Raw genomic sequence first — 26,472 nt, forward strand, 5'->3', positions numbered from 1 at the left:
AGGCCACCCCTGCACAGGTGAGCTGATGCCTCCAAGATCTTACCGATTAACCTGCACAACTTGCCTCTGGAACCCACCTAGTCCTGGTCCTAGGAACCCAAGCTTCCTCCTGTTTCTAGTGCCAACTGAAACACACACACACACACATATATGCACACAACTTAAGAGCTGTGAGCTGAGTTGTATTCAGGGTCTCACTGAGGACCAGAGCCAGGATTCACCCTCTGAGATGGCTCTGAGGGACTGCTCCAAAGAGGTAGGGAGAGGCTAGTGGGTGCATCTATATTGATTTTGGCTAAAGAGTACGTGCAGTCAAACATCCATCTCGGTAGAAGCTTACTGCCCGTCACGAGGAACAGGTATCCCAGTTAATGATTTTAGGGCCTTTCTATATACGGGAAGATGCAAGAATCCGAGTTCATGCAGTGGAGGCTAACACAACATTGTAAAGCAACCATACTCCAGTAAAAATCAATGCGGAAAAAAAAAAAAAAGAACCCAAGTTCATGAAATTTTTTCCTGAAATATATCTAACTATCTAAGGGTCCTGTTTTGCCAAAACAGAGTGCTTCATCCTGTTCTTTGGCCTGAACTCCTTTCAGGGTGTACTTCAGTGGCTAATGACTTAATCCTTGTAGAACTGGATGGTGGGCGACATTCCTTGTCCCACACCAGCATGGCTCAGCCCCAAACTTGCCTCTTGCAATTCCATCCTGCAGATGAGTTGCTTCCTCCCAGCCATTGCTTGGATCAAATAGGAGCCTCCACTGGAATGCCAGGAACTCTGGCGCTGACTTCCCCTCTTCCTGCCCCTCCAAATCCTTCCTGCCCACTCACCCTACTCTCCTTCTCTGCCCTGCCCCCTCCTCTCCATCCCTCCTCAATAGTTTTATAGCAGGATCTAATCTAATCTTTATGGTTAGCCAAGCACGGAATCAAAACAGAAGATGTGCCGTACTTCATCAGATGTAGGTTCCATTTTCTCCGGTGGCCCCAAGGAAAATCATTTCTATGATTTCAAAAAGAATGTCCTTTCCCCCCACCCCACCCCACCCAGCCTGGCCAAGACCCATGAGGGATCTTAACATCCATAGATCTTTCGATACCCTTATGTGAGCCAATGAATTTTCTACCTGGACCATATCATAACGGCCCATAATTTAGTGCCCACTCTATAAAGTATGACTTACTGTTTTGTTTTTTCTCTAATTTTAGCTCCTCAAAACTTCCAAATAATACTCCTACTGTTCTGGGATTTTTCAAATACGACCCTTTTACTCCAATCTGTAGCCTTAAAACTTTATTTTTCCCAACTGAGGCAAGCGAACTATTCTTCTATGTTCAGATAAAAGCGCTTCTCACCACTTTTATCATTTTAGCTGTACTGATTTAATATTCATGGACAACTACTGAATTCCATGGAAAATAGCTAGCTGGAAAACCATAGAAAGTACCTTTTAATCAACTGAATAAGAAACTAAACACTTCCAAGTTCTCATAACCCTCGTGAGGAATTACAATGAATGAAGAGATGTTATATTAATTAAATTCTTGGTATGCATCCATCATGTTTAATGGAAATGGAAGCCTTAGGAGGTCTGAAATGCCTGCGACACACCCACCACATCATTTAAATCCCTGAAACCCACCCACATCTTCCAAGGAATCTGTTTAAACCCGATCATTTGCATCATACAAAAATAAAGACTTAGATTTAAAAAATGGACTAAGAAGGAAAATAAAAATTCATCTAGCTTCCTTCCATGTGTTGTTTTCTATGTCTTCTGATTTGGTTCTGTATAATTTATCTCAGTTATTCAGAATTTCTTTCAACCTTCAAGAAGAAAGCTAATTCTGATGGGAGAATTCAAGTCTGTTCATTCATTCATCCATTCATTCATTCACTCACTCCCTCATTCAACAAACAAGAGAAAGCAACAGAGAAGAAATCATTCATTGAGTACCCGTAAGTGCCAGGTCCTAGAGGCTTTGTCTGTTTTCACTACAATTACACAATGATCATGTGGACCGAAAAAAAAGCTTACTGAATGTCATCCGTGGGCCTCACACTACACCAAATACAAGATATTCAAATATCAACACAACAAATCACACGATAATCATCATTATTAGTCCCTTCAATTTACACATGTGGAAACTGAGGCTCAAAGAAATTAGGTTTCCATCATCACATGGGACTCTAATGGTCACTGGTTTTATATTCAAAACTACCTTTTCTTTGTTTAAGATTTCCAAAGTCTTAACAGACCTTAAAGTGGAAAACAAGCATTGCAAATAAGTTTCCATCCTGGGGGGGTAGGAGAGGGGGTACATACTCCTGCATTATAAAACATAGAACATGCTACACTGATATATAACCTGTACAACTGGTGACATAACCCTCCTGGTTTTTTTCAGGAAAAGGTAAACTGAGGAAGAGTGTGTCTGCATCTAGACAATACGCTTTATAAGGATGTGGGAAAGCAGAAGGGGCCATAGGAGAGGCTGATCACACAGGGCTCTGGTCCCTGGGTTTTTAGCCTGGAGAAAATGCAGACAGCTGTTTCTCTGTGGCCTCCTGGCATGTTAAAAGTTATGACACAACAGAAGTTTTAAAAAAAAATTATGACAAACTGTCCTCCACCTTAACAACAAGAAACGGATACAAATCTTGGGACACAAATATCAAGAAAGATTACTTTAAGTAGCCATAGAAACAAATACCTAGTTAACCCTCCTGTATAAAAAAGCTTTGCAATACAACAAATATTAACTATTTCTAAAATCACCAAATTCAACTTATGAGGCTCGCTCTTAAAAAGAAAAACAAACAAACAAAACAACCTGAAAAATCTGGGAGTTAGATCCAGTGTAAATTTTCCAGAACACCTGGCTCGTATGGATCATACAAACTACCTGTTTAAGGGGAAGGCATTCCTCTCGCCTTTAAAACTGGGTAAGGAAGTAACTGCCTTCTAAAGAGAGTTGAACCACTTTGACTCTACTTAAGGCAAGGTAAAGGAAGGACAAGAGATTTAGGTCCTGAGACTTGGAAAAAAGACCCTGTCACTCGCTTCTCTTTGGCAGATTAAGGTACCAATTTCTATTATGCCATTTCTCACCTTCTAATGAAACTAGTTCTGTAACCCTCCAAAGGCGAGGAGTTCCCTGAGTGCAGGCTTTTCTTCTTTGTGTCTGCTCAGCGCCTCGTGCAAATCTGGGATAACTCAGCCACGTTCTAAGGGTGGGATGGACCGACAAGTCCATGGACCTCCAAGCCAACAGCATCTTTTGCTACTAGGTTGCCTTGAAGCTTTACTCTAAGCAACAGCCCTAATTAAGAAGTAACTCAGCAAACTATTATATATAGAGTGGTGAACAACAAGGTCCTACTGGATAGCACAGGGAACTATACTCAAAATCCTGTAATAAACCATAATGGAAAAGAATATGAAAAAGAATATATATGTAATATGTGAATCACTTTGCTGTACACCAAAAACTAACACAACATTGTAAATCAACTATACTTCAATTTAAAAAAAAAGAAGTTAACTCAAAGAACAGAAACTAATGTAAAGGGTGTTTCTTGGGAGGTGATAGAATAGTTCGGTATCCTGATTGTGGCGGTAGTTGTGCAAACCTATATGTGTGATAACATTTCACAGAACTACACACACACACATACACACACACACACACACAAAGTACATGTAAAAACTGGTTAAATATGAATAAAATCTTTAGTTTATAATACTGTACCAATGTCAATTTCCTAGATTTGATCATTCTACTATGGTTATATAGGATGTTATTATTGGGGGAAGCTGGGTGAGGGTCAGGTACCCAGGAACTCTCTGTATTAGTCTTTGCAACGTCTACGAAAATCCAAAATTATTTTAAAATTAAAAAAAATTTTTAAGTAGAAAATGCCAACAAGTCAAAGGACATAAATTTTCAGGTTAAACTGTGACTTCTAACAATTAGGGATTTGTGAGAAAGACACCAAATGAATTCTTTTTTTTTTCTCTCTCTCTCTCTCTGTTGCTTACCCTTTAGATCAGTACCATTCAATAAAACTAATGAAAGTCACACATGTAATTTAAATTTTCTAGTAGTCAAGTCAAAAAAAAAAGGTAAAAAGAAAGTGAGATGAACTTTAATATTTTAACCCAGTGTCTAAAATATCATCTCAGCATGGAATCAATATATAAAACACTAATAAAATATTTTACATTTTTATACTAAGTCTTCAAAATCTGACAGGTATTTTATTTCACACTTACAGATCATTTCAACCTGGACCAGGCACAATTCAAGCCCTCAACTGCCATATGTGGCCACTGGCTACCATACTGGACATCTCCGCTCTAGACACCACCTATAAGCGGCTGTGAAAAGTCACTTCGAGCTGTTTTCTTAATTACACTTTTTATTTCCTTTGGACAAATGGTTATCTCCAGCATTTTATGCCTACTTGATGGTGGCAGTGTACACCACTTGAGGGTACTAGATCTAAAGGAGTGTCGTCTACTGATGAGTTTCTAGACATAAACTTATTTTAAAACACACACACCCACAGCCAAAATCACAGTTCAACTTGAAAAAGTTTTCTGGATGTGAAATTTTTTCTGCACTGTGACATATTCCTGGGGACAGTGGCAGGTCCTTTCTGTCCAGGTCGTCGTAAAATGAAGACAGAGTCTCATTAACCGTAAGGAGTTTGGGGGTGGTGGGCAGGAGGGTCTCTGAGGCCTTCCCCGTTCCCTTATGATTCAAAGTTGCATTAAACACAGAATATCATCAGCTAAATAACTACAAAAACACTTGAAGTAACCAGAAGGAAGCCCTGAGGGCTGCTCTCTGCTATTCTAATTGCCCACCTCCTTTCACTCACATGGTAGGTGTGCACCCCCCGCACCTAGAGGTTACATGTGGCTTTGGCCCATGGAACGTGAGCAGCGGCGACAGCGTCACCTCTGAGCATGAGTCTGAAGGGCAGTGCATGGTCAGCACGCCTTTCTCTTCCTCTGTCACAACATCCAGCGATGCAAGTCGACTCTGCATGGCTAAGCGAGGTCCCATCTAGCACAGCCTTCCCAGCAACTCATGATGGAAATGTCATTGGAACGAGAAATAAACCTCAGTACTTTTAAGCCCCAGAGATTTTGAGGTCGTTTGTTATTACAGTCTAGCTTGGCCTGTCCTAACACATCATTCAATTGTTGATTCCCTACGCATGACATCAACTATTCCATCCAGGGTCTCTCCCTGAGTACTTGGGCCTTATCGTATCTGCTATATAACCCAGGCTGGGTTTTACAGTGGTTTCATTACCAACCATAAAAACTGTAACAGTGGAACTGTATAAACAAACCAAACAGTGTTTTTACTGTAAAACATGAATGTAATATAAATATTTGTCTTTGCCTTCTCTCAGCATCTGTAATGAGAGCAGAAAATTCATGCCATATGTTTATAGTATGAAGGGGGAAGAAGAAAAAAAGATCTCAATGATTCATCCATGCGGGTGCTGGTTGAGCTGGTTAATATTTTTAATTCATCCATTTTCTTTCACAGATAAATTCTCCACAAATCCTAAAACCCTTACGATCGTTAGTTGCCAAATTCATGACTGTTCCTACGGGAGGGTCCTTGCTAAGGAGAACATGAACGTGGGGCTATGAGGTCAGCTTCTCTGACAAGATGAGAAACCGTGGAGTGAATGAGGACTGTGGCCTCTCCCCAGCCCGGCTCCACAAATTTGAATATGAAATCACTTCTCCGAACACTTCAAAAGATTCGTCCTACCTCTAGCTGGAAGCGCACCTGGACGTGTGGGGTCCTGAGAGCTCCTGCTTTTTTTGCATCCTCACAGGGAGAAGCACTGAGCATGTTAAGTGGCTCCTGCCTGCGGGAGGACCTTCCGATTGGGTGGGAGCGGGATTACGGCCCCTGCCAAGGTGTGTGCCAAGCACACGATCCAGCGTCGCACGCAGGGAGCAACGGGGAACGTTTTTATTTCGGAGCCCTAATGGAATCCTTGATGTGAAGGCGCTGAAGCCTGCCCGGAGTGTCTGTGCAGCCTTCTAGGATGTGAGCCGAGGGGCACAGAGAATGGTTTAGCTTCCTCCAAATTGGCTCACGGACCAGAGGCTTCTGGAAACTGTCACTGTCCCACAGAATCCAATACCACAGCAAGGAAGCTCTGTTTGAACACAGAGCAAACATACCCGGCCGAGGCTCTGTCTGGCACAGAGGAGGCCGGCCCCTCGTGGGCACGACAGCTGTTGGCGGGAAGAGGGGAAGCAGGAAGGCCTGGATGGGCTAGAGCCCAAGATAGGCAAGGCACAGAGAGGTAACCTCCAGAAGCTCTTGGCACGGTGAACAGCGCCAGTGGGTGGAACCTAGTGCGGGCCACAAGCCGGGCACTGCCATCTCGCTTAATCCTGACAAGCGTCCCATGCAGGGAAGCAGTTAGCTTGAGAGGCACGTGGAGGAGCGCCTGGACTGAGCACACTCACTGCCAGCAGATGGAGAGCCAGGATTCCTACCTAGGTCGGGCTGATTCCAAAATCTGGGCTGGCGACCATGCACGCGGCAGCTGGAGTCAGAGAAAAACCCTCGTATTTCTACCCAGCTGGTCTAACACCTTCCAACAGTGATGAGAAACACAGGTACTGCGTCTGCTCCTACCCAGGTATTACTGAGCCTGGGCCGTCAACCAGGCCCTGCCCTCCTCCTCCTCCCAACCCACACTCCCAGTTGGGTGTTGATATTATTATTATTAATTTACATGTCTGTCAACACACCTATGCTCCCTGAGGGCAAGCACAACATCTTAGGTACCTATATAGGCTCACCGTCTAGTGCGACGCTTGGCATGTAATAAAGTTCCAACAGATGTCTGTTGCTTAAATAAGGGGACCTTCAGCCAACAATCAATGTGTGGTGTGATCAGCGCTGTGATGCATCCGTGTTTAAAAACCAAAACATGGACTTTAAGCTCCCTGAAGGCAGGAACGTTTGCTTTCTTTGTCACTGCCACGTCACTCAGAGAAAGGGGCTGCTAACAATTTGCTGAGGGGAGGGAGAGGAGGGGAGGGAAGGTGGGCAGGAGAGGGGGAAAAGCAGTCCAGGAAAGCTCTAGGGGAAAGACACCAGGGGGCAGAGACTCACAGCATACAGAAGCATCAGGTGGACAAGCTTGGCTGAGGTCGCCCCAAGCAGAGGAAGTCTTCTGTGACAAGACAGAGGGAGACGGGAGGGTTCGGGAACAGCTGTGAGGTCGGTATAATTGGGAAAAGGAGGAGAATGGTCGGAGATGAACTTGGACAGGTAGGCAGGGGCCAGACCACACAGGGACCCCAAATTTTTTTTTTTTTTAATCCTGTATAGCACACACTAGGTACCCGGGTACCGTTCTACGTATCCAGGTACCATCCCCTAAGCGCTTCACATGCAAGACTTCAGCTAATCTTCACAACCTTGTGACTCAGGTACTATTAGCATTCCCATGTTACAGATGAAGAAACTGAGGCAACAGGAAGTGAAGGGCACCTGGTTTGTAAAGGGCAGAAATAGTATTCAAACTCGGGCAGACCACAGCCCAAGGCTGTTGCTTACACCCATATAACATATCTTACAGATCAATCCTTTCAGCCCAATTAAGTTAGCAAGTTTTAGCACCCCTTCCCAAGAAGGTGCCTGGTACTGAATAAGGATACACTGAGGCTAAAGGAATCCTTTCCAGTAGCCGTCACGTTGATCAGGTAGGCTATTCACTCGTGTTAAATAAAGTCTTTATATACCCCAGTCGGTCCGCTTATAAATTTAAAATATATTCTATCGCTTTTTAAAAATCTATACTTAATTATACAGCATCAGTGAAATTTCACTTGGGGAATGATAATCCAACATAATAAGTGAATGCTTCCAATAGAAAAAGCTGTAATTTAAAATAAATTACTGTGTTAGGAAAAAAAATTTCCTCTCTTCGTAGAAAAAAAATTACTATCTGGTATTAGGTAGCCCCACGCAATTAGAAAATCACATCAATAGCAAAGAACCAAATAAACACCCCAAATTCCTCCTCTCCCCACGCAGCTTTCACTGGTGATCCCAGCCACCAAGTTTGTGTAGCAGGCTCCGGCCCGAGTTTCATTAAGGCTTAAAATCAAGTAAGCCACGGATTGGAACAATCATTCCTCCTTTGCAAAGTATTGATATTTTTTTCTTGGCCGCTTTAGGGCTTTTCCAGCACTCACGGGGAGATTTATGTTAGACAATTTCTTTCTGATTAAAACAAATCATAGCTCAACATTTCTAATTTCCTCCTTTCTAAGCAAGAAATGATCAGAGAACTCTGAAAACAGTGATCAAACCCATCGTGCAGAGGCTGGCACTAAAAACCTCCATAAAAACACTCCGGAGATTAGTTCTCTCCCCCCTCCTCCTCCCCCTCCCTCCCTCCCCTCCCCCTCCCTCTCCCATTTGTGTGTCTGTCTTTCTCTGTAAGTCTGTTCCACCCCACCCCCCCTCTGGCTCTGTTTTTCTCTGTCTCTGTCTCTGTCTCTCTCTCTCCAGCTCATCTCTCTTTCAGTAAGTGTCTGTCTTTGACAGGTTTCAGGACAATTACTTATTATCCGAAAGGGAAAGGGATGTTAGAAGCAAAGCCCACCCCAGCTGGTTTTCTGACCTAAGTAATAGGAAAAAGAAGGTTTCTACATTTACCCCCAAAGGCATCACCAGAGACCTTTTAATTTTTAGGGAAGTTACTGATTTCGGACTTCCCTGGTGGCCCAGTGGTTAAGAATCCGCCTGCCAATGCGGGGACACAAGTTCGAGCCCTGGCCCGGGAAGATCCCACATGCCGCGGAGCAACTAAGCCCGTGCGCCACAACTACTGAGCCTGTGCTCTAGAGCCCACGAGCCACAACTACTGAGCCCGTGTGCCTAGAGCCCGTGCTCCTCAACAAGAGAAGCCACCGCAATGAAAAGCCCGCGCACCGCAACCAAGAGTAGGCCCCGCTCACCGCAACTAGAGAGAGCCCGTGTGCAGCAACGAAGACCCAACGCAGACAAAAATAAATAAATAAAAATTAAAATAAATTTTAAATTAATTAATTTTTTTTTTTTTTAAAAAAAGAAGTTACTGATTTCTGGTCAACCTTCTCTCTCTCGATCACGCACTCTCTCCAAGTAAAGACCAGAAGGCTCCTGGATGCACCCACAAGCCCTTCCACGGACTCCATGGGCTGTGCCTTTCCAGCTGATCCATTTTTCCATCCTTCAAAATCAAGTTGATTTGTGAGCCGGCTCCCACTTCTCCAGAACAGCGAGGGGAGCTGGCCGACTGAGAATGCCCAAACCGGGGCTAGTGATTTTCAAAGAACTGGGACGCAAGGCGCTTCACACCACGTCCCATGAACAAGTCCATCTTCAACAACCCAGCAGGTAGCTGAAGAATTGCGGGGAATTCAGCGGCACCAACACGAAAATCGACTGACACAGCTGAGCACTCCAGAAAAATATTCTAGTTATGTGTACCTTCTGCTGGTCTGCTTTTCCAAAAGCAAACCAAACCAACCATCCCTTCCCACAGTGATAGGATACTGCCTCCCGAGTTATAACCCCAAGGCTCAACGGTGAACCTTCAGTCATTCATCCAACAAACACTTACTCAGTCCCCCCTAATGTCCAGGCACTGTGCAACACACCGGGGAAATACCGAGAGGAACACAACAGGCAAGGCTTCTGTCCTCCTACAGCATTTCATCTCTTCTGCTTATTTGCTATGTGGGCTTAGACAAGTTCCTAAACTTCTCTGTGCCTCATTTCATCTGAAAACAGGATTCATACTATTACCTACCTCACAGGGTTGGCATAAAAATGAACTGGATTAAGGCATTTAAAGTGTTCCACACCGTGACTGGCACACAATGCCACTACTACCATTACTATTATTATAGCATCATCATCATCAAAATAAGATGGAGAATTAAACTAGCCACCCAATTGAGCATGAAGTGTTGGGTGCTTCTATTCCTGTCTTACAGGCAATTCTATGTTCTTTTTAAAAACATATACACATTTTTTTTCCACAATAGGCAAATGGGCAGTATGACACTCTGTCTCAAAAGAAGGCATCACTGCCTAAGTAACACTGGATGGGTGAGTTACCCTCTGTGGGCCTCAGTTTTCCCACCTGTCAAGTGGGAGAGTTAAACTGGATGATCTCAGAAGGTCCTTTCCCATCCCCAAATGCTACCATTTTGCAAACACAGTCTACCCAAATGTGATCCTGTAATTCAAAACTTTCCCTAAAAAAGAAACGACTTCACTAATTCGTGTCTGAATTTTCCATTATAACACTCTTGCATAAACTGGCTCATATCTTTGCAGGATCCCCTAAAAGTAATGGCTAAAAGAGTTATGTCAAACCCAGTGGCTCATATATGACTAAAAAGAACTTTATTTTTTTCACAGATGCCTTAAAGTAACGTAGAATTATTTCTGCTTTTCTATGATGTCTCTGAAAAACTGTCTGTGTTGGCAGGTCTGCAAGGAGGCCAGCAAGCCCGTGATACCACTTTGATCACTAACGTCACTGCCACGTGCCCCACCATCTCCTCCAATACTGCAGATTTACCCAGGGCTGAAAATAAACATTTAACCAGCTCTCCCTCATCCACATTCACAGACCAGACAAGCCGTGAACCATCCCAAACAAAAGGCAACTCTGAATGACCACTATTTAGTTCTGAACGGCGTTCTATGAATTCTGGGTAGATTTAACACTGGGGAGGGTCTGGCTCAGCCTAACATCAAGAATGCATTTCTGTTCCTCAAGTACACAGCACTATCCATAAGAGGGGGGATCTGGAAGGTTCCGGGCGGTGGGAGAAATCACACGAAAGGAAGGGTCTCTGGAAAAGAAACTCCACAAAAGATCTGGAGTCACGGTTAGTTTTGCAACTGTCCAAGGAATGGAGACAACCTTGGGCTGGAGTCTGGCCGGGCTTCTGTGGGAATGAAAACAGCAAGCTCTTAAAAGGAAAAATTAGGAGACGACCCAGAACCATAGGGACGAAGGCCGGTGTGAGGCTCAATCTGCCCCATCAGAAGCCAGACTTGACCTCTTCGTTATCAAGCCCAGCCAGGCCCAGACACCCATGGGTGGCCTGCTCAGGTTATTGGGGTAACTGCACCTGAGAGGGCTGCTCAGATGTCCCAGTTTCCCTCCTTGCTGATGCCTGTTCTCCTGGTATAATTATTATGACTCTGTGACTCTCGGCATTTCCTGGTTTGAAGAATAAACGGTCACCCTACTCCTGAGAGAGGGCTGCGGGTAAGTAAACACGTTTTGCTCTATTTTCACAGAGTTTCTGAGAAGGAGGAACATGTACCCCCACAATCTGTTAAAGGTTCTCAGAGCAGGAAATGTTGGAAGGGATGATTATCTTTCTCCTTTGGGACTCAGTTCGTGGATTTAAATGTCAGAAAACAAGCAAGTGTATTCAGCATCCTTCTCAGCCTTTCCAGCTCAGAACTGCCACTTTAACCACCGCTTACCCGGAGCACAGCTCACGTGTCTCCCGGCCTCCACACTCCCTCTCTGATTCAACCCGAGCATCTGTCTTTCTGCATCACTATGTGTGGACTGCATCACCCCCATGGGGATCCTTCAGTGGCTGCCAGGACCGAGGGAAGAAAGCCCATTCTCCTAAAAGGACAGAATCCAAGGTCTTCAATGATCTGGTTTCAAAAGGCAGGTTCCGGCCTCCAGAGACACCCGCATCCCACTGCATCCAAACCTGACTATGCGCCGCACCCAGGACACGCTTTCATGCTCTGCTCATGCCCTTCCTTCCACTGGAATGTGCCCTCACCACCGGGGCTGAATGCAGCCTGCCAACTCTGCCTTCTTCAAGGATCCTGCTTTGAAGCACGTGGGAAAAGCATCTTTCGTGAGTCCTAAGACCACCACGCTTCCCATGCTCACCGGGTCCCAGCACGGGTTACAGTCTGGGGGTATCGCCTCACTTGCCAAGTCCTTGAGGGCAATGACAATACGGTAAGTCCCCTACACACAAACGAGTTCCATTCCGAGAGTGCATTCATAAGTCCAACACAGTTAGCCTAGGTGCCCAACTAACACAATCGGCTATATACCGCTGCTTTTACGCTTGCTTCTGGACATCCTGGGCTTGAAATAAAGATGCTGCACTACTGTACTCTATACAGTACTGTACAGTAAATTACACAAAAGCACAACCACTTGTAGAGGATGCACGCACGTGACAACGTACGCCACACACGTGAACTAACTTACGCATCTCTGAAAGTTCGCAACTTGAAGGTTCGCGTGTAGGGGACTTTCTATATTCTATACTGTCTTGTATCACCCATTACACGTAGTACAAAATAAATGTTTAATAAATATTTATACAATTTTTTTAAACAGTCTGAAAATTTCTGCGTTAGCTGGTGAACGAGCTTGTAAGAACACCTGATTTTGGTAAACAGAGGTAAAAATCTGTATCTGCCCTTTTATTTAAAAAAAAAAAAATCAAACAGCATGAGAATTGCAGAGCAGTACATGAGAATCTCCTGGAGGGACTGTGAAACACAGACTTCTGGGCTCCACCTCCAGAATTTCTGATCCAGTAGGTCTCCAGTGGGGCCCAAGAATTTGCATTTCTAACAGGTTCTCCCATGATGCTGTCAGTGTGCGTCAGGGACCATGCTTTGAATAGCACCGTGTAAATTTCTGCCCCACTGGAAATAGGGACTAATCAATGAAACACCATTCAGATCATTACAGATGTGCCCTATCCTTTCCTGCCTTAAAAACAGCACCTTCCCAGCCCCCCTTTTCATTTTTGTCTGCATATTGCTCACAATTTGATGTAGATTTCAAGCATCCTGTAATTCATCAACTAATTCTCTCCTGGCTACACATTCCAAGTAATTAAAGTTCAGTAATAACTTACTCTTTCTGCTCCAGCACCTGCATTTCATTTGTTTATATTTTCCCAGAGTCATAAATCTGAAGGGCTGTCAAAGTGCCATAATATTAGTGCAACAATCAAAGTTAATTAGTCCCTCTCAATAAACAACAACAAAGCCATTACAAAGATGCATTGAAGTTTCTTCCAGCCACCCAGTTTACAGATCGCATTGTGGCTGGAACAATTAGAATTTGAGAACTGCCAGGTAAATTAGGGCAGTGTTCTTCAGTCATTTAAAAGGAGACTCTGCACTTTGTTTGCACTGATGCCTTAACTCCAGGGAAGGCCCAGTGGGTCCGGGCTCTGCATCTGGTACCTGCTGAAGGGGACCAAAGCAGACAGGATTCTCCCCAGCTGCTAAAGCCTTACCATGTGCATCCCAAACTCCAATAATAAAGGAGGGACACAGGTTGCAAAGAAATGAGGGGCCAGCCTCACTGCCAACATTTAGTAACCTGATGCCTTCAATAACTTTGGATTTATTATTTAGGGAATTTGAGAGATGTGAGTGTTAGGTGGGTTCTGATGAGAAGGCAGCCCAGTGGAACTCGGAGGGCAGAATCAGGGCCCGTGGGTGGAAGACGCTTGGAGGAAGATTCTCGCTTCAATATAAGGGAGAACTTTCTAATTAAGAGGTACACAGGGCTTTCCTGGTGGCGCAGTGGTTGAGAGTCTGCCTGCCAATGCAGGGGACACGGGTTCGAGCCCTGGTCTGGGAGGATCCCACGTGCCGCGGAGCAACTGGGCCCGTGAGCCACAATTACTGAGCCTGCGTGTCTGGAGCCTGTGCTCCGCAACAAGAGAGGCCGCGATAATGAGAGGCCCGCGCACCGCGATGAAGAGTGGCCCCCGCTTGCCACAGCTGGAGAGGGCCCTCGCGCAGAAACGAAGACCCAACACAGCCATAGATAAATAAATAAATAAATAAAAAAGAAAGGCAAGTAACTTTAAAAAAAAAAAAAATAGAGGTGCAGAGAAATAGGATGGGCTGTCTTGGGAGGGAGGAGCTTACCCATCCCTGGAAGAGTGTAAGCGAAAGCCGGGTGAGCCCTGCTCAGGGATGCTGTTTAACTGGTCTGCACGCTGGGAAAAGATTGGACACGGGGACCTGGATGGTTGACGCCACCCTAAGATCGTAGGATTCCCTGCACTTAGAGGCAATCGCCGGGTGAGTCCTCACACCTTGTCCTTGGAGTTTACTGTCCAGTTTCTGTGTGAGATCCTTCTCCCCTGAGGCCGTGACCCCTGTGTTCGTTACCCACTGCTATGTCGCCCCTCTCCCCAAAGTGCAGTGGCTTAAGACAGTGAGCATTTGGCTTTTCACCAAGATTCTCTAGGTCAGGAATTGGGATGGCTCTGACTCGAGATCTCTGATGAGGGTGCCACTGATCCGTCAGCCGCAGTCATCTGCAGGCTTGATGAGCTCAGAGGAGTCCAGGAGGGCTCACTCGAGAGGCCTGTCACAGGGGGCTCCTTGTCACAGGGGGCTCCTTGTCACGGGGCTCCTTGTCACAGGGGGCTCCTTGTCACAGGGGGCTCCTTGTCACAGGGGGCTCCTTGTCACGGGGGGCTCGGTTCCTTATCACACGGGCTCCCCTCAGGGACGCCTGAGCATCCTCCCAGCATGGCAGCTGGCTTCCCCGCAGTGAGTGGTCCAGGACAGCAAGCCAGGAGGAAGCCACCGGCCTTCTAAGACCCTTCCTGGAAGTCACACTCTGTCAATTCAGCCACCTTCTATTCATGAAGACTGAGTCACTAAGACGAGCCCACACTTGAGGGGACGAGAATTAGGCTCCACCTCTGAAAGGGAGGCGTAGCAAAGAATGCGTGGACAGATTTTAAAACTACCACAGCACTTCTAAGGTCTTCAAAATCAGTCACATCTGCATCCCCCAGCTGGCTAAGGGGCAGGGGCTAGTTCCAGGTGAGCGCCCCAGGGACACAGAGTTGGTTCTGCCAGCCCCACGTCTCTCTGGCACTAACCACGGCCTCTGCGGACCCCAGCCAGCTCCGCACCAGGGCGTGGGCGCCGGGGATACAGACAGCCGCCTCCCCACCCTGCCCTCACGCCCTAGAGACGGAAGGAGCCCCCGGCTGCTCACCTCGGCTCACCTCAGTATTACCTGACACAGTGATGGGAAGATGAAGAGAGGCTCGGCTGTTTCCTGGGACTCTGATCATTTATATATATATTAAAAAGAAGAAGTATAAGAGGAAACACATTTTCCAACAAGATTTCTGAGAGTATTTGTCTAATTTAGGGATCTGTGTGGAACAAGTAACCCTCTCCTGAAACTACCAATTTTTTTTTTTTTTCCTGAGTCTTTACTATGTGTCGGGTTCTGTACAAGAGAGTATATTCGTTACTTCAGCTCAACCTGATGAACGCTGAGGGCCATTATCAGCACCGTTCCCATTCTGCAGGTAAATAAACCAAGGTTCAAAGACATAACCAAATGTGCCCAGGGATACCCAGTGAGCACAGGATTCAATCCCAGGTCTGTGTGACTCCAGGGCTGGGGCTCCCTCTACTCCTCTGGGCTGCCTCCTTATAAATTAAAACTTAGTCTATTTTAAATATATGCTTAAAATAAACCTTAACCTTTTGTAGCGTGAGCTGCCCCATCCTGAGACTGGCTGCCTCGTTTACGGCTCTATATTTGTCCTTGCCTGGAAGATTTTCTTGGCACAAGGACAGCTTCTCCTCTCTGTTTAATCTAACAACTGCTACGTCTGAGACTCTCTGTAAATGCCCCCATAATACATATGAAAAACAATCTCAAGCACACTTTTTTCTGCTTAAATAATGGACCCTAAATGCCTAGTGGCCAGAAGCAGAACCTTCAACCGCTGGCTGAACACCATCTGAAGATGAAATCCATCTCTTCCAAGCACATCAAAATTGTTTAACAAGAACTCAGGGGGCCCCATGTTAATGAAAGAATGCGTCTGCATTGAGTTTCACATGATTGGGAGTGATGGTTTCGAGCTATCCATGTATGCTTGACTTTCACTCTTTAAAACTCAGCAGTAAATCACAGCCCTCGTTATGCGAAGGTTACAGTGGATATAAAGTATGAAATATTCAGTTCAAGACTGAGTGAAAAAAACCAAAACACAGACACACACAGAGAAAAAGAAGACACGAAGACGGTGATCAAAGACAATGAATAACAGGTGAGATTAAGTCAATGCAAAATTTTCAGAATGAGAAATGAAATGGAAAACTTAGAGGAGAAGGACCAATCACAAGTTCTAGGCATTCTGGAGACAGAGGAAACTCAGAATATTTTAGCAACCAATTATGTCTATGAGAGGAATGAATAATTTATTATCCGATAAAGAATCTTTCCTGAGCCTATGATAAGGAAGGTCAAAGAGGCAGCTTCAGTGCAAGAGTACATACACTACATACCACTTGAAATGGAAGTCTGGGAAGAGCTTCCTCAGGGGAGGGGAGGTTCACCAACCCCATCGGGTCACAAAAAGCCACCCGGGCAGCCCTCTTTCCTAGGTAACCACAGGGACCCTTACATAATGAACACAGAAACACACAAATCCCTACGAAGACAATCTTTGGCTAAGTCCTTGAAAAAGATAGGCCAGTCCTCCGACACAACACACACAAGTAATTCTGGATTGGGTAACAAGATGGCGTTGGGGTCAGGAGATATGGCTTCAAATCTTAGATCTACCACGTAGCTGTGTGAGCTTAGGGAAGGCTCTCCCCCTCTTCCAGCCTCTAATGCCTCATCTGCAAGATGGGTTTAACACATAACATAAATATTTTACTGCTAAGTGCGAAGCAGAGTGCCTAGTACAGACAGCTGTGAATATCCAACCCCACTGGCGGGTGATGATAATAAGATGACATTTTGTAAACAAAAATGTCCCAAGGGAGAACACTAGACCCTTTATGCGTGTGTGTGTATGTGCACGCTCGCTCGCTTATTGATTAAAGCAAGTGGTTTATATAGTTCTTGCTGGTTCGCAGACTAGTTTATACCATGCTTTACTTATTGAAAATCCAATACTATACATAAAAACAATTTTTAAAGCAAAGAAATGAGAAACAAATCTAATGGCTGATGTAGGATGAACTTTTCCCAATAATCTATAACTGTTAATAATATTAATAGTTTTTATATTTTTGTTTAGCTAGAGATCATTCAAAACAATGGGGATGAGCCTTACAACTTGTGATGCGTTGAATAACGATCAGCTTTTCCAAGCCAAGTCACCTGCTTAGACAGGCATCAGGCTCGTAGATCACCCACCCCATGCTCTGCATGCCTCCCTGCGCCCGCCCCACCGACACACACACATCACATAAAAGAAGGCATCACACCTAAGGCCTTCGATCTGCGAAGGCGAATTATGGGATTTAAGCTCCTATTATCAAAGGAGAATGGGGGAAATTCCCACAAACACCAAAGACATACAGGATCGTAAAGTCACTGAGTGGATTGGAGAGAGCCTGAAAGCAGCTGGATTTCTCCAGCGGTTCTTAAAAGTGCAAGCAATTTATTACTCAGCATCCTCTCCGTCACTCCTTAATATCATGTCATGAAAACAGGTTGTCGGTATCTATTAAAAGCAGAGCAAAGTGTTGGAACCCACGTGCCTAATAGGTTGGCTGGTACCAAGTACTTCATACCTGGAAATAACAGTGAAATCACTATTTCCGATGCTTATCAATGAGGCTGCAATATGACATAATACTGCCACCTTTCCACACGGCTTCACTCCAACTAGATAAACGGACCCGGTATCAACGCTATTGAAAGCTAGGATAATTACAACACTTCACTCTCTCCAGCATCAAACCGTGTGGCGACAATCAGCTGAGCATGCGCTCTTCTCTCCCTGACACATGCATATTCCATTACCTCTGACTAATAAATCTTTCCTCTTACCCCTCGTTTCCCTGCTTTCTCAATAACCATTCTGACATAAACCACTGCTTGCTGTTCCTGATGACTGATCCCTTAATCATCTTTCCTCAACATATGCAAAATATATTTCTTTGTAAATACAAAAGAAAAAGCAATCACAGAAATAATTAAGATGGCTTTTCAAATGACAGTTGAGTGCTAATACGAGCTCCACTGGAAAATACTCATCAACAAACTAAATACACATCTATTAAAAGGTAGGAGTCCAGACATATGAAGACAGAAAAAGAATTCATTGCAACTCCATTGGAATCATGCTGATAAACACCCTCCCTACAGCTCCTCTTTCAGCCACTTGGAGAGGTTAAGAAAAGTAAGCATCACTTTGTACTTTCATGTATGAATAAGAAATTATTATTAATAGCAACGGCTAACATTTAATTGAACATTTAATCCCAGCAATCCCACTCCTGGGCATGTATCTGGAGAAAACCACAATTCGAAAAGATACATGCACCCCAACGTTCACTGCAGCACTATTTACAACAGCCAAGACACGGAAGCAACCTAAATGTCCACTGACAGAGAAATGGATAAAGAAGATGTGGTACATATATACAATGGAATATTACTCAGCTGCAAAAAAAAACGAAATAATGCCATTTGCAACAAGATGGACGGATCTAGAGATTATCATAGTAAGTGACGTCAGTCAGAGAAAGACAAATATTATATGATATCACTCATATGTGGAGTCTAAAAAGATGATACAAATAAACTTATTTACAAAACAGAAACAGACTCATAGACTTCAAAAACAAACTTATGGTTACCAAAGGGGAAAGGTTGGGGGCGGGGGATAAATTAGGAGTTTGGGATTAACATGTACACACTACTATATATAAAATAGATAACCTACAAGGACCTACTGTAGAGCACAGGGAACTCTACTCAATATTCTGTAATAACCTCTATGGGAAAAGAATCTGAAAGAATGGATATATGTATAACTGAATCACTTTGCTATATACCTGAAACTAACACAACAATATAAATTAACTGTACTCCAATATCAAATAAACATTTTTTTAAAAAGAAATTATAATTATTATTAATAGCAGCAGCTAACATTTAATTGAACACTGAATCTATCACCAGCAACATGTTAAATACACATACAGTCAATGCCTTAACACTCATAGGTACCTGAATCTCCTGGTATTTAGATCTTACAGATGAAGAAACTAAGGTTTAGAGAAGAAACCTGCCCAAGGTCACAGAGTGTATCTGCTTCTAATCTTTGCCAATCTAATGCAGCATATTTTAGAGCAATGTTTATCAACTGGAGATGACTTGCCTCCCCAAAAGACATATGCCCAAGAGGCATCTTGAAGACCACACTGCCTGCCTTTTCCAGACCTCTTGGAAATCTCGGTTAGATAACCCAAGAAAACACAAGAGTGGCTGAGCCGGGTCCCTGTTGTATGCTCCTGGCCAATGGTATGTCATCCTAACCAGTCGCTAGGAAGACTTGAAGTCTAGGACAAATAAAAAGACAAGTTAGGAAAGCCTGGGCTTGCAGTCTTTCTCGGGGACCAAGCCTTCTCGCCAACCTCAACATACTTGGGTCCCTCCTCCCTTCTGATAGGGGGATGGATCCAAGATGCACTCTGGAGAATCAGGAGTGGGTCACCTAATAACTCCACGGTGGCGGGGGTGGGGGGGGCCATCAGCCCCTCTTCCTTGCCAGCCCACCTTGCCCACCTCACTGGTCATCTCAATCCCCAGTAGATGTTGGAGCTTCACAACATTCCTGGGCCCCCCCATTCACTAACGGGCGGCCTCCACAGGCCAGCTCTCTGACACTGCCCATGTCACCCTTTATACGATAAGCAGGTTCAAGTAAGGCCTGGTACACGTGAGGCAGGCTGGGCACTCAAAACAATCCCGTGCCCTCTTTGAATCCCCCTTCCACCCCAGCCATGGCCCCAGACCTTTCCCTCCTTGCACACACTGGTAGGTGCCTGGGCGACCGCAGGCCCACCTGCCCCAGCTCTAATCAACCTCCTTCCTCCCCAGGACCAGAAGTTTCAGAGGTCCAAAATTTAGAATCTGTAATAAAGTAAGAGGGAGGAGGGAGCCCCACTTTCAAAAGCCCGCCGTTGGGATGCTGGAGTCTTGTTGTGGCTGTTTATAAGGTGCGTTTTGGTAGCTAATCATCTATTGTCCTTCGCAGACAACACCCCTTGGAGATCTTCAGATCTCAGGACGGAGTGTGGGGTGTGCCAGACCTCCATAAACAGAGCGACAAAACCCCACTCCGATAAGTACCTAGGAAAGAGTAAACCACAGGACTGCAGGGATTGAGACACACCTATCTGAGTCCCAGACTTGGAGAACGCACATGGCGTTCTCACATACAGACAGTGCTGCTGAGTAAAAGAGAATCCACTCCATCCCAAAAACAGCAAGATGAACTTCCTACTCAGCCAGCCACCTGGGGTCCTTGAAATACCCAGGAGAAAATCAGGCACTTGTCTTAGAAGTAAGGGACGTGAGCGAGTAATCCACTTGACGATATGAATGAGGTAAACCACATCCTCGTACGGTTACTGCTAACAACACAGGCAGGAACCTCATTTCCAGAGGTTCTGTACTTAAATATAACTGGGGGCTCATGGACCCCCCCCCATCCTCCCTCCCTTTTTAATTATGCTAAGTGGATTGGCCTTTTAAGAGGGTAGTTCATTTCTGCACTGTCCACATTACCCAATTTTAATTGTTTTCAATGCTTCTCTTATTTCTAACTTTGGAGCATCTAAAACAACTCAGCAGGAGGGCATTTCCCCTTGAAATAATCAGTAGTAGTAGTAATTACATATACGCTCTTAATATAATTCCATGTGGAATGTGGTGCCATTTAAGTTATGTTTTACGAAAGAGCTGGATCTCCCCCACAAAGTGTCCCGAGGACTCTATAAAGGACATCTTGAATGAAAAGCGATTGCTTGGGACAATAAATAACGGAGATCAGAGCAGCTTCCTCTGAGAAATATGATTAATCCTGAAATTAATCACTCCAATAGAACCTAGCAATTTTTAAAGCAAAGCCTGGGACAGGTAACGCACACACACGAGGCTGGACGTGGTAGAAAAGCTGGACCGTGGGGTGGAGGCCAGATGGACACACCGGGACCCGCCTCCGCACTCACCAGCTGTGTGACTCTGGGGGAGTCCCTTCACCTTTCTGAGCCTCCACTGGCTCCCCTGTGAAATGGGGAAAAGCAGGTTTTTTGCATCCTCTTAAATAAGGGACACAGGGGCTTCCCTGGTGGCACAGTGGTTAAGAATCCGCCTGCCAATGCAGCGGACTCAGGTTCGAGCCCTGGTCCAGGAAGATCCCACATGCCGCGGAACAACTAAGCCCGTGCACCACAACTACTGAGCCTGTGCTCTAGAGCCTGCGAGCCACAACTACTGAGCCCGTGTGCCACAACTACTGAAGCCCACATGCCTAGAGCCCGTGCTCCGCAACAAGAGAAGCCACCGCAATGAGAAGCCCGCGCACCGCAATAAAGAGCAGCTCCCGCTCGCCCCAACTAGAGAAAGCCCACACGCAGCAGCAGAGACCCAGCACAGACAAAAAAAATTTAATTTAATTTAATTTAATTATTTAATTTAAATAAATAAATAAGTAAAAGGGACACAGAAGGCCCTGACCAGGACAGGGCACATGACAGGGACGCAATAACTGGTGGCTGTTAGATGCCGGGTGGTGGATGTGAGTTACATTCCACTGGCTTGGAGGCAGCCATGAGTGTCGGGGACGCAGCGATCTGGGCAGGGCCAGAAGAGAAAGACCAGGCAGGGAGGAACTCCATTCCCAGAGCCTCAGCACGTGTGAGCCAATGCTAAGCCAAACGCCCAAAGACTTCGGAGGGAGCTTTTGCTGCAACAAAAAACTTTGGATCATTGCGAGAATCTCCGGCACGGCGCCTCTGCGTTGCAGTACCTTCCAGGCTCTGTTTGTGATATGATTCATGCCAGATAAAGTACGGACCTCAAGAAACACAAGAAGGTGGTATCTACTAACGTGCCAGGCAAAATCCCTATGCAGAGACCAGGTAAGGAAAGGCCTGGAGGAAACCAACCAGCACAGACCCAGGGTGGGGACATGGGGACATGGGGACAGGGCACGGGGAGGCGACTCCACGCAGGTCGCTGAGGCAGCTTCTCACACACTCTGTACTCTGGTAACGGTGCAATGAGGCGAAATGGCAATGACGGCTTTTGGTGCTAAATTGGAGCTTCCATAATCAGAATCTAGGGGGAGTGAGGCAAGTGGTCCAACGGGGTTCACAGAGAACAAGTGAACGTACGAGAGATGATAAAAGGGTTGAGTTTCTTCAGTCTACAACCTCTAAAATCTGATGTGAACATTTGAAACTCCATGTGAGTATACGTTTGGTTTTCTTTCCCATTTCCTCTATTCACATCCCTGACAGTGAATATTTTTGGATAATTCTTCCCCTGGGGGCGTTGTCTGCTGGTCGTCCTCAAGTTACTCTACGCGAGAATGAATCTACACCACGATAAATGCGGGCTTCCGAAACTGACTCACAGGGACCCACTTATGGCTTGGAAAGCAAGAAAGAAAAACTAAATGGCAGGTCTTTGAGATCATCCCGTTCAACCTTCTCTTTTAGAGACGAGGACACGGGGGCACCAAACGGATCAAGAGACTTTCCAATGTCCCACAGTTAATGAGGGCAGATCCAGGAATTTCTGCCCCTACGCATCAAACAAGAGTGACAATGGGATAAATCCAGATGAATCTGTCCTCATATACGACGGGAAAGGAAGACAACGTTTAAAATGCATAGATAGCTGGGTTTGGGCATTATCTTCCAAGTCTGGTTTAAACATTAGTATCACATTGTACAAGATGGTTCTGACAATATCACGAGTGTCGCTGGAATTTGATTTTTCTAGTCTAAATATGATGTCAAATGGGCAAAATTTTACGAGTTTGATACTCCCCGCTGCTCGATCCCAGGTACCGTTCTAACATTTTCAGTGGAGGCAGAAATTGGCCCGACTTACTAGATGAAAACTGGAAACGGCTATCCAAGCTTTAAATCCATCTGCCCTTTGAATCAATGGGTCCACTGCGAAGATTCTGCCCTACGGTGTATTCACAAAAGCATGTATCAAGAACGCTCATTGCAGCAGAGATTAGAGTCAATTTTGGATGAAAATGTGAGAGAGACTGAACCTTAAGAGACCATCACTTGGAAGAGCAAAACAATGACAACAACCTCCATGTCCACCGAAAAGGGAGACTGGTTAAATAACGACAGCATAAACACGTGATGGAGTATCATACAGCAGCTAAAGGCAATGAGGATGACCTCTATGCACTGATATGAAAAAAACCCTCCTCTAGTAGTAAGTGAAAAAAAATCAAGGTACACAACAGTATGTAGGTGTGTTGCGTAGTATGCACAACCTTTTTCTGGAAGAACACACAAGAAACAGTTAATGATATTTACCTCCCAAGAGAAGAACTGCAGAGGACTTTCACTTTTCAGTTTACACACTTTATGAAGATTCAAACCATATGCATGTATTACCATTCGCTCCCTACACATCTCTGAAGATTGCTCTATACCACCTAGTGGAGGTTATTATATTTTTTAACTTTGGAGTTAGAAAGATGCTAAGATAATTGGAAAAAAGTGGGCCCTGTTTGTTTGTTTGTTTGTTTAATTTAACTCAAAATAATGAATCCAGTGAGGTCAGGACAAGAGTTCATTTGAAATATACTGAACTTGAAATTCTGCTTGAAAAAACAGAAATAAATCTCCCTTTTCTTGACTTTCATAACTTCTCAGTCCAGAACACCAGACATTCTCTTAAACAAACCATGGTCTATTTCTTCGGATGGCAAGAAATCTTCCACGGTTTTCAGAGAGTGAAGACAGTCTTGGCAAGGATTATCCAACCCCGTTCATGCTCTGCTCCAGGCACCTGACTGTCTCCCCCTCACCCCCCTCCTGCCCCCGCCCCAGGGCCACTGCACAGGCCACCCCCTCTGCCCGGTTTGACCCTTCTCCCACCTTCCCCTGACCCTTCTTGAGATCTCGGCTCAGTCACCTCTTCTTGGGGACTCCGAATGTCCCCCACCTCCCTGGCATTATTCACCATTTTGGAGTACCACATACTTTCTTAGTACCACTTTCCATCATTTCAAGTTTACACTGATGTTTTATCTTTCTTTGGATTGATCTGTCTTCCACCTTCAGCTGAAAGCTCTACAAGGACACTGGCAACACCTGTTTTTCCTTAACACCAGATGCCCAGTACCTCTGACAGTGGGGCACTTCACAAATACGTGAATGAATGAATGCAGTCTGCACATCACTCCAAAGTCCAGTGACGTGTTAAAAAAATCAATCAACCTGTGTCACTCTGGCTCAAACCCTCTCACGTCACCACTGACTCTCAGCCCCTCGGCAACTTCCTCCCCCTTCACTGCCCTCCAGCCACACTACTGTCCCTGCTGATCCTAGAATCCTCCAGGCACGTCCCTACCTCCTTTGCACATGCGTAGAAAGTATTTCCCCTGACTTTTGCACAGCTTACTATTTTACTTCCTTCAGATCCTGGATCAAATGTCACAACTTTAGAGAGGTCTCTGCTGACCACCCAATCTGAAATAATCCATGCTGTCAACTCCTGGCCCCTCACTCTGCTTTACTGTCCTGCACTGCATTTATAACCTGACATTACATTAAATATTAAACTTAATTATCCCTTTATGGTCTGTTTCTCCTACCTAGAAGCCCATGAGTGCAGGTACTGTGTTTTATTCGACGCTATATCCTTAACCCCAAGAGCACTGCAGGCCCTCAATAAATGTTTGTGCACAGGCATATCAACACCAACGTCTGCACAGAGAGAGAAAAGCAAAAAGGAAAAACCAGAGACAGGGTTAAAGCCGGCTACTTTGTCATCCTGAAAACCATAAATAACCTCTTAGTTGCATTCATGGGCATCAACCACATTTTGTTTTTCTTAATAAATGAGCTGAATGAGTAAACATTCTCAAACCTCTGACTAATAAAGCAGATGACACTGACAATGAACTATAAACAAACTATAAAAGGGCTTGCTTGTCCTTTCATTCATAAAATAAACAAAGTGAATATGACTTTAAAAATAAAGAAAACATTATTCCAAGAGCAATAAACTTTATGAACTGTACTAAAACCTCCATGTGTTTATCCCAGCATGTATATTGGACAATTAAAAAAATCAGGACTTCCTGGGGGCGCCGTGGTTAAGAATCCACCTGCCAATGCAGGGGACACGGGTTCGATCCCTGGTCCAGAAAGATCACACATGCCGCGGAGCAACTAAGCCCGTGCGCCACAACTACTGAGCCTGCGCTCTAGAGCCTGCGAGCCACGTGCCACAACTACTGAGCCCATGTGCCACAACTACTGAAGCCCATGTGCCTAGAGACCGTGCTCCGCAGCAAGAGAAGCCACCGCAATGAGAAGCCCGCGCGCAGCAACGAAGAGTAGCCCCCGCTCAGCGCAACTAGACAAAGCCCACACGCAGCAACGAAGACCCAATGCAGCCAAAAAAAATAAATAAAAATAAATAAATAAATAAATTTATATTAAAAAAAAAATCAATCACTCACTTACCCATTCTCCTAAAATGTGTGACACGGCTTCATTGGCTCTTGTCATGTTCCTGCAGGCCAGGATCACATGTGCACCATGGAGGGCGAAAGTTTTGGCGGTTTCAAACCCTACGGTTTAAAGGAAAATCAAATTTAGAAAACACAAATGCAAAGCACTGAGTCATACTGAATGGCCTTTATTGAGTGCCAAACGCATTACCCTAGTGGTTCTCAACCAGACTCGATTTTAGCCCCTAGAAGATATTTGCAAATAACTTGAGACGTTTTTTCAGTAGTCACAGTTTGGGGTGGCGTGCTACTGGTATCTAGCAGGTAAAGGCCAGGCATGCTACAAAATATCCTACAATGCGCAGGACAGCCCCCTCAGCAAAGAATCATCTGGCTCAAATATCTACAGTGTTGAGGTTGAGCAAACCTGCCCCAGGAACAAAGTGATTTCAAAGGTGAAGCCCAAGCCATAGAAGAGCTCGCGGCATAGCCAGCCTTTGAAACACTGCTTAATAACAACCAAATCGTGTGATCAGTATAAAGAGTAAGGATATATAAAGATTTAGACATGGTCACTGCCCTCAAAGAGTTTACAGTCTAATAAAAGAAAACAAACCTGGAAAGTAAAACAACAACATTTGTTAAGTTCCTGACAATGTGCTCTGCACTATTTCCAGCACTTCTGCTTCCAGCAATGGCAACTAGGTTTCCTAGACCCACCCTCCCACTGAGAACAATTAGAAAAGCTGGACAAAACAACACACACACACACACACACACACACACACACACACACACACCCTCTTTGAAGGCATCAGAGGAACACTATGCTTGAGAATTTGGGGGGCCAACATCTGGAAAA

General features: G+C 45.0%; 1 protein-coding gene across 1 annotated transcript in view; it reads right to left on the reverse strand.

The window, feature by feature from the left end:
- Positions 1–26,472, reverse strand: part of WWOX (WW domain containing oxidoreductase) — a 973,507-nt gene that overhangs the window by 890,577 nt on the left and 56,458 nt on the right. Inside the window, exon 5 of the mRNA XM_068529195.1 lies at positions 25,624–25,730. Coding sequence (XP_068385296.1) covers positions 25,624–25,730 — 107 coding nt within the window. The remainder of the gene's footprint in view (positions 1–25,623; positions 25,731–26,472) is intronic.

Source organism: Eschrichtius robustus, chromosome 19, assembly GCF_028021215.1.
Source record: "Eschrichtius robustus isolate mEscRob2 chromosome 19, mEscRob2.pri, whole genome shotgun sequence".
Taxonomy (NCBI): domain Eukaryota; kingdom Metazoa; phylum Chordata; class Mammalia; order Artiodactyla; family Eschrichtiidae; genus Eschrichtius; species Eschrichtius robustus.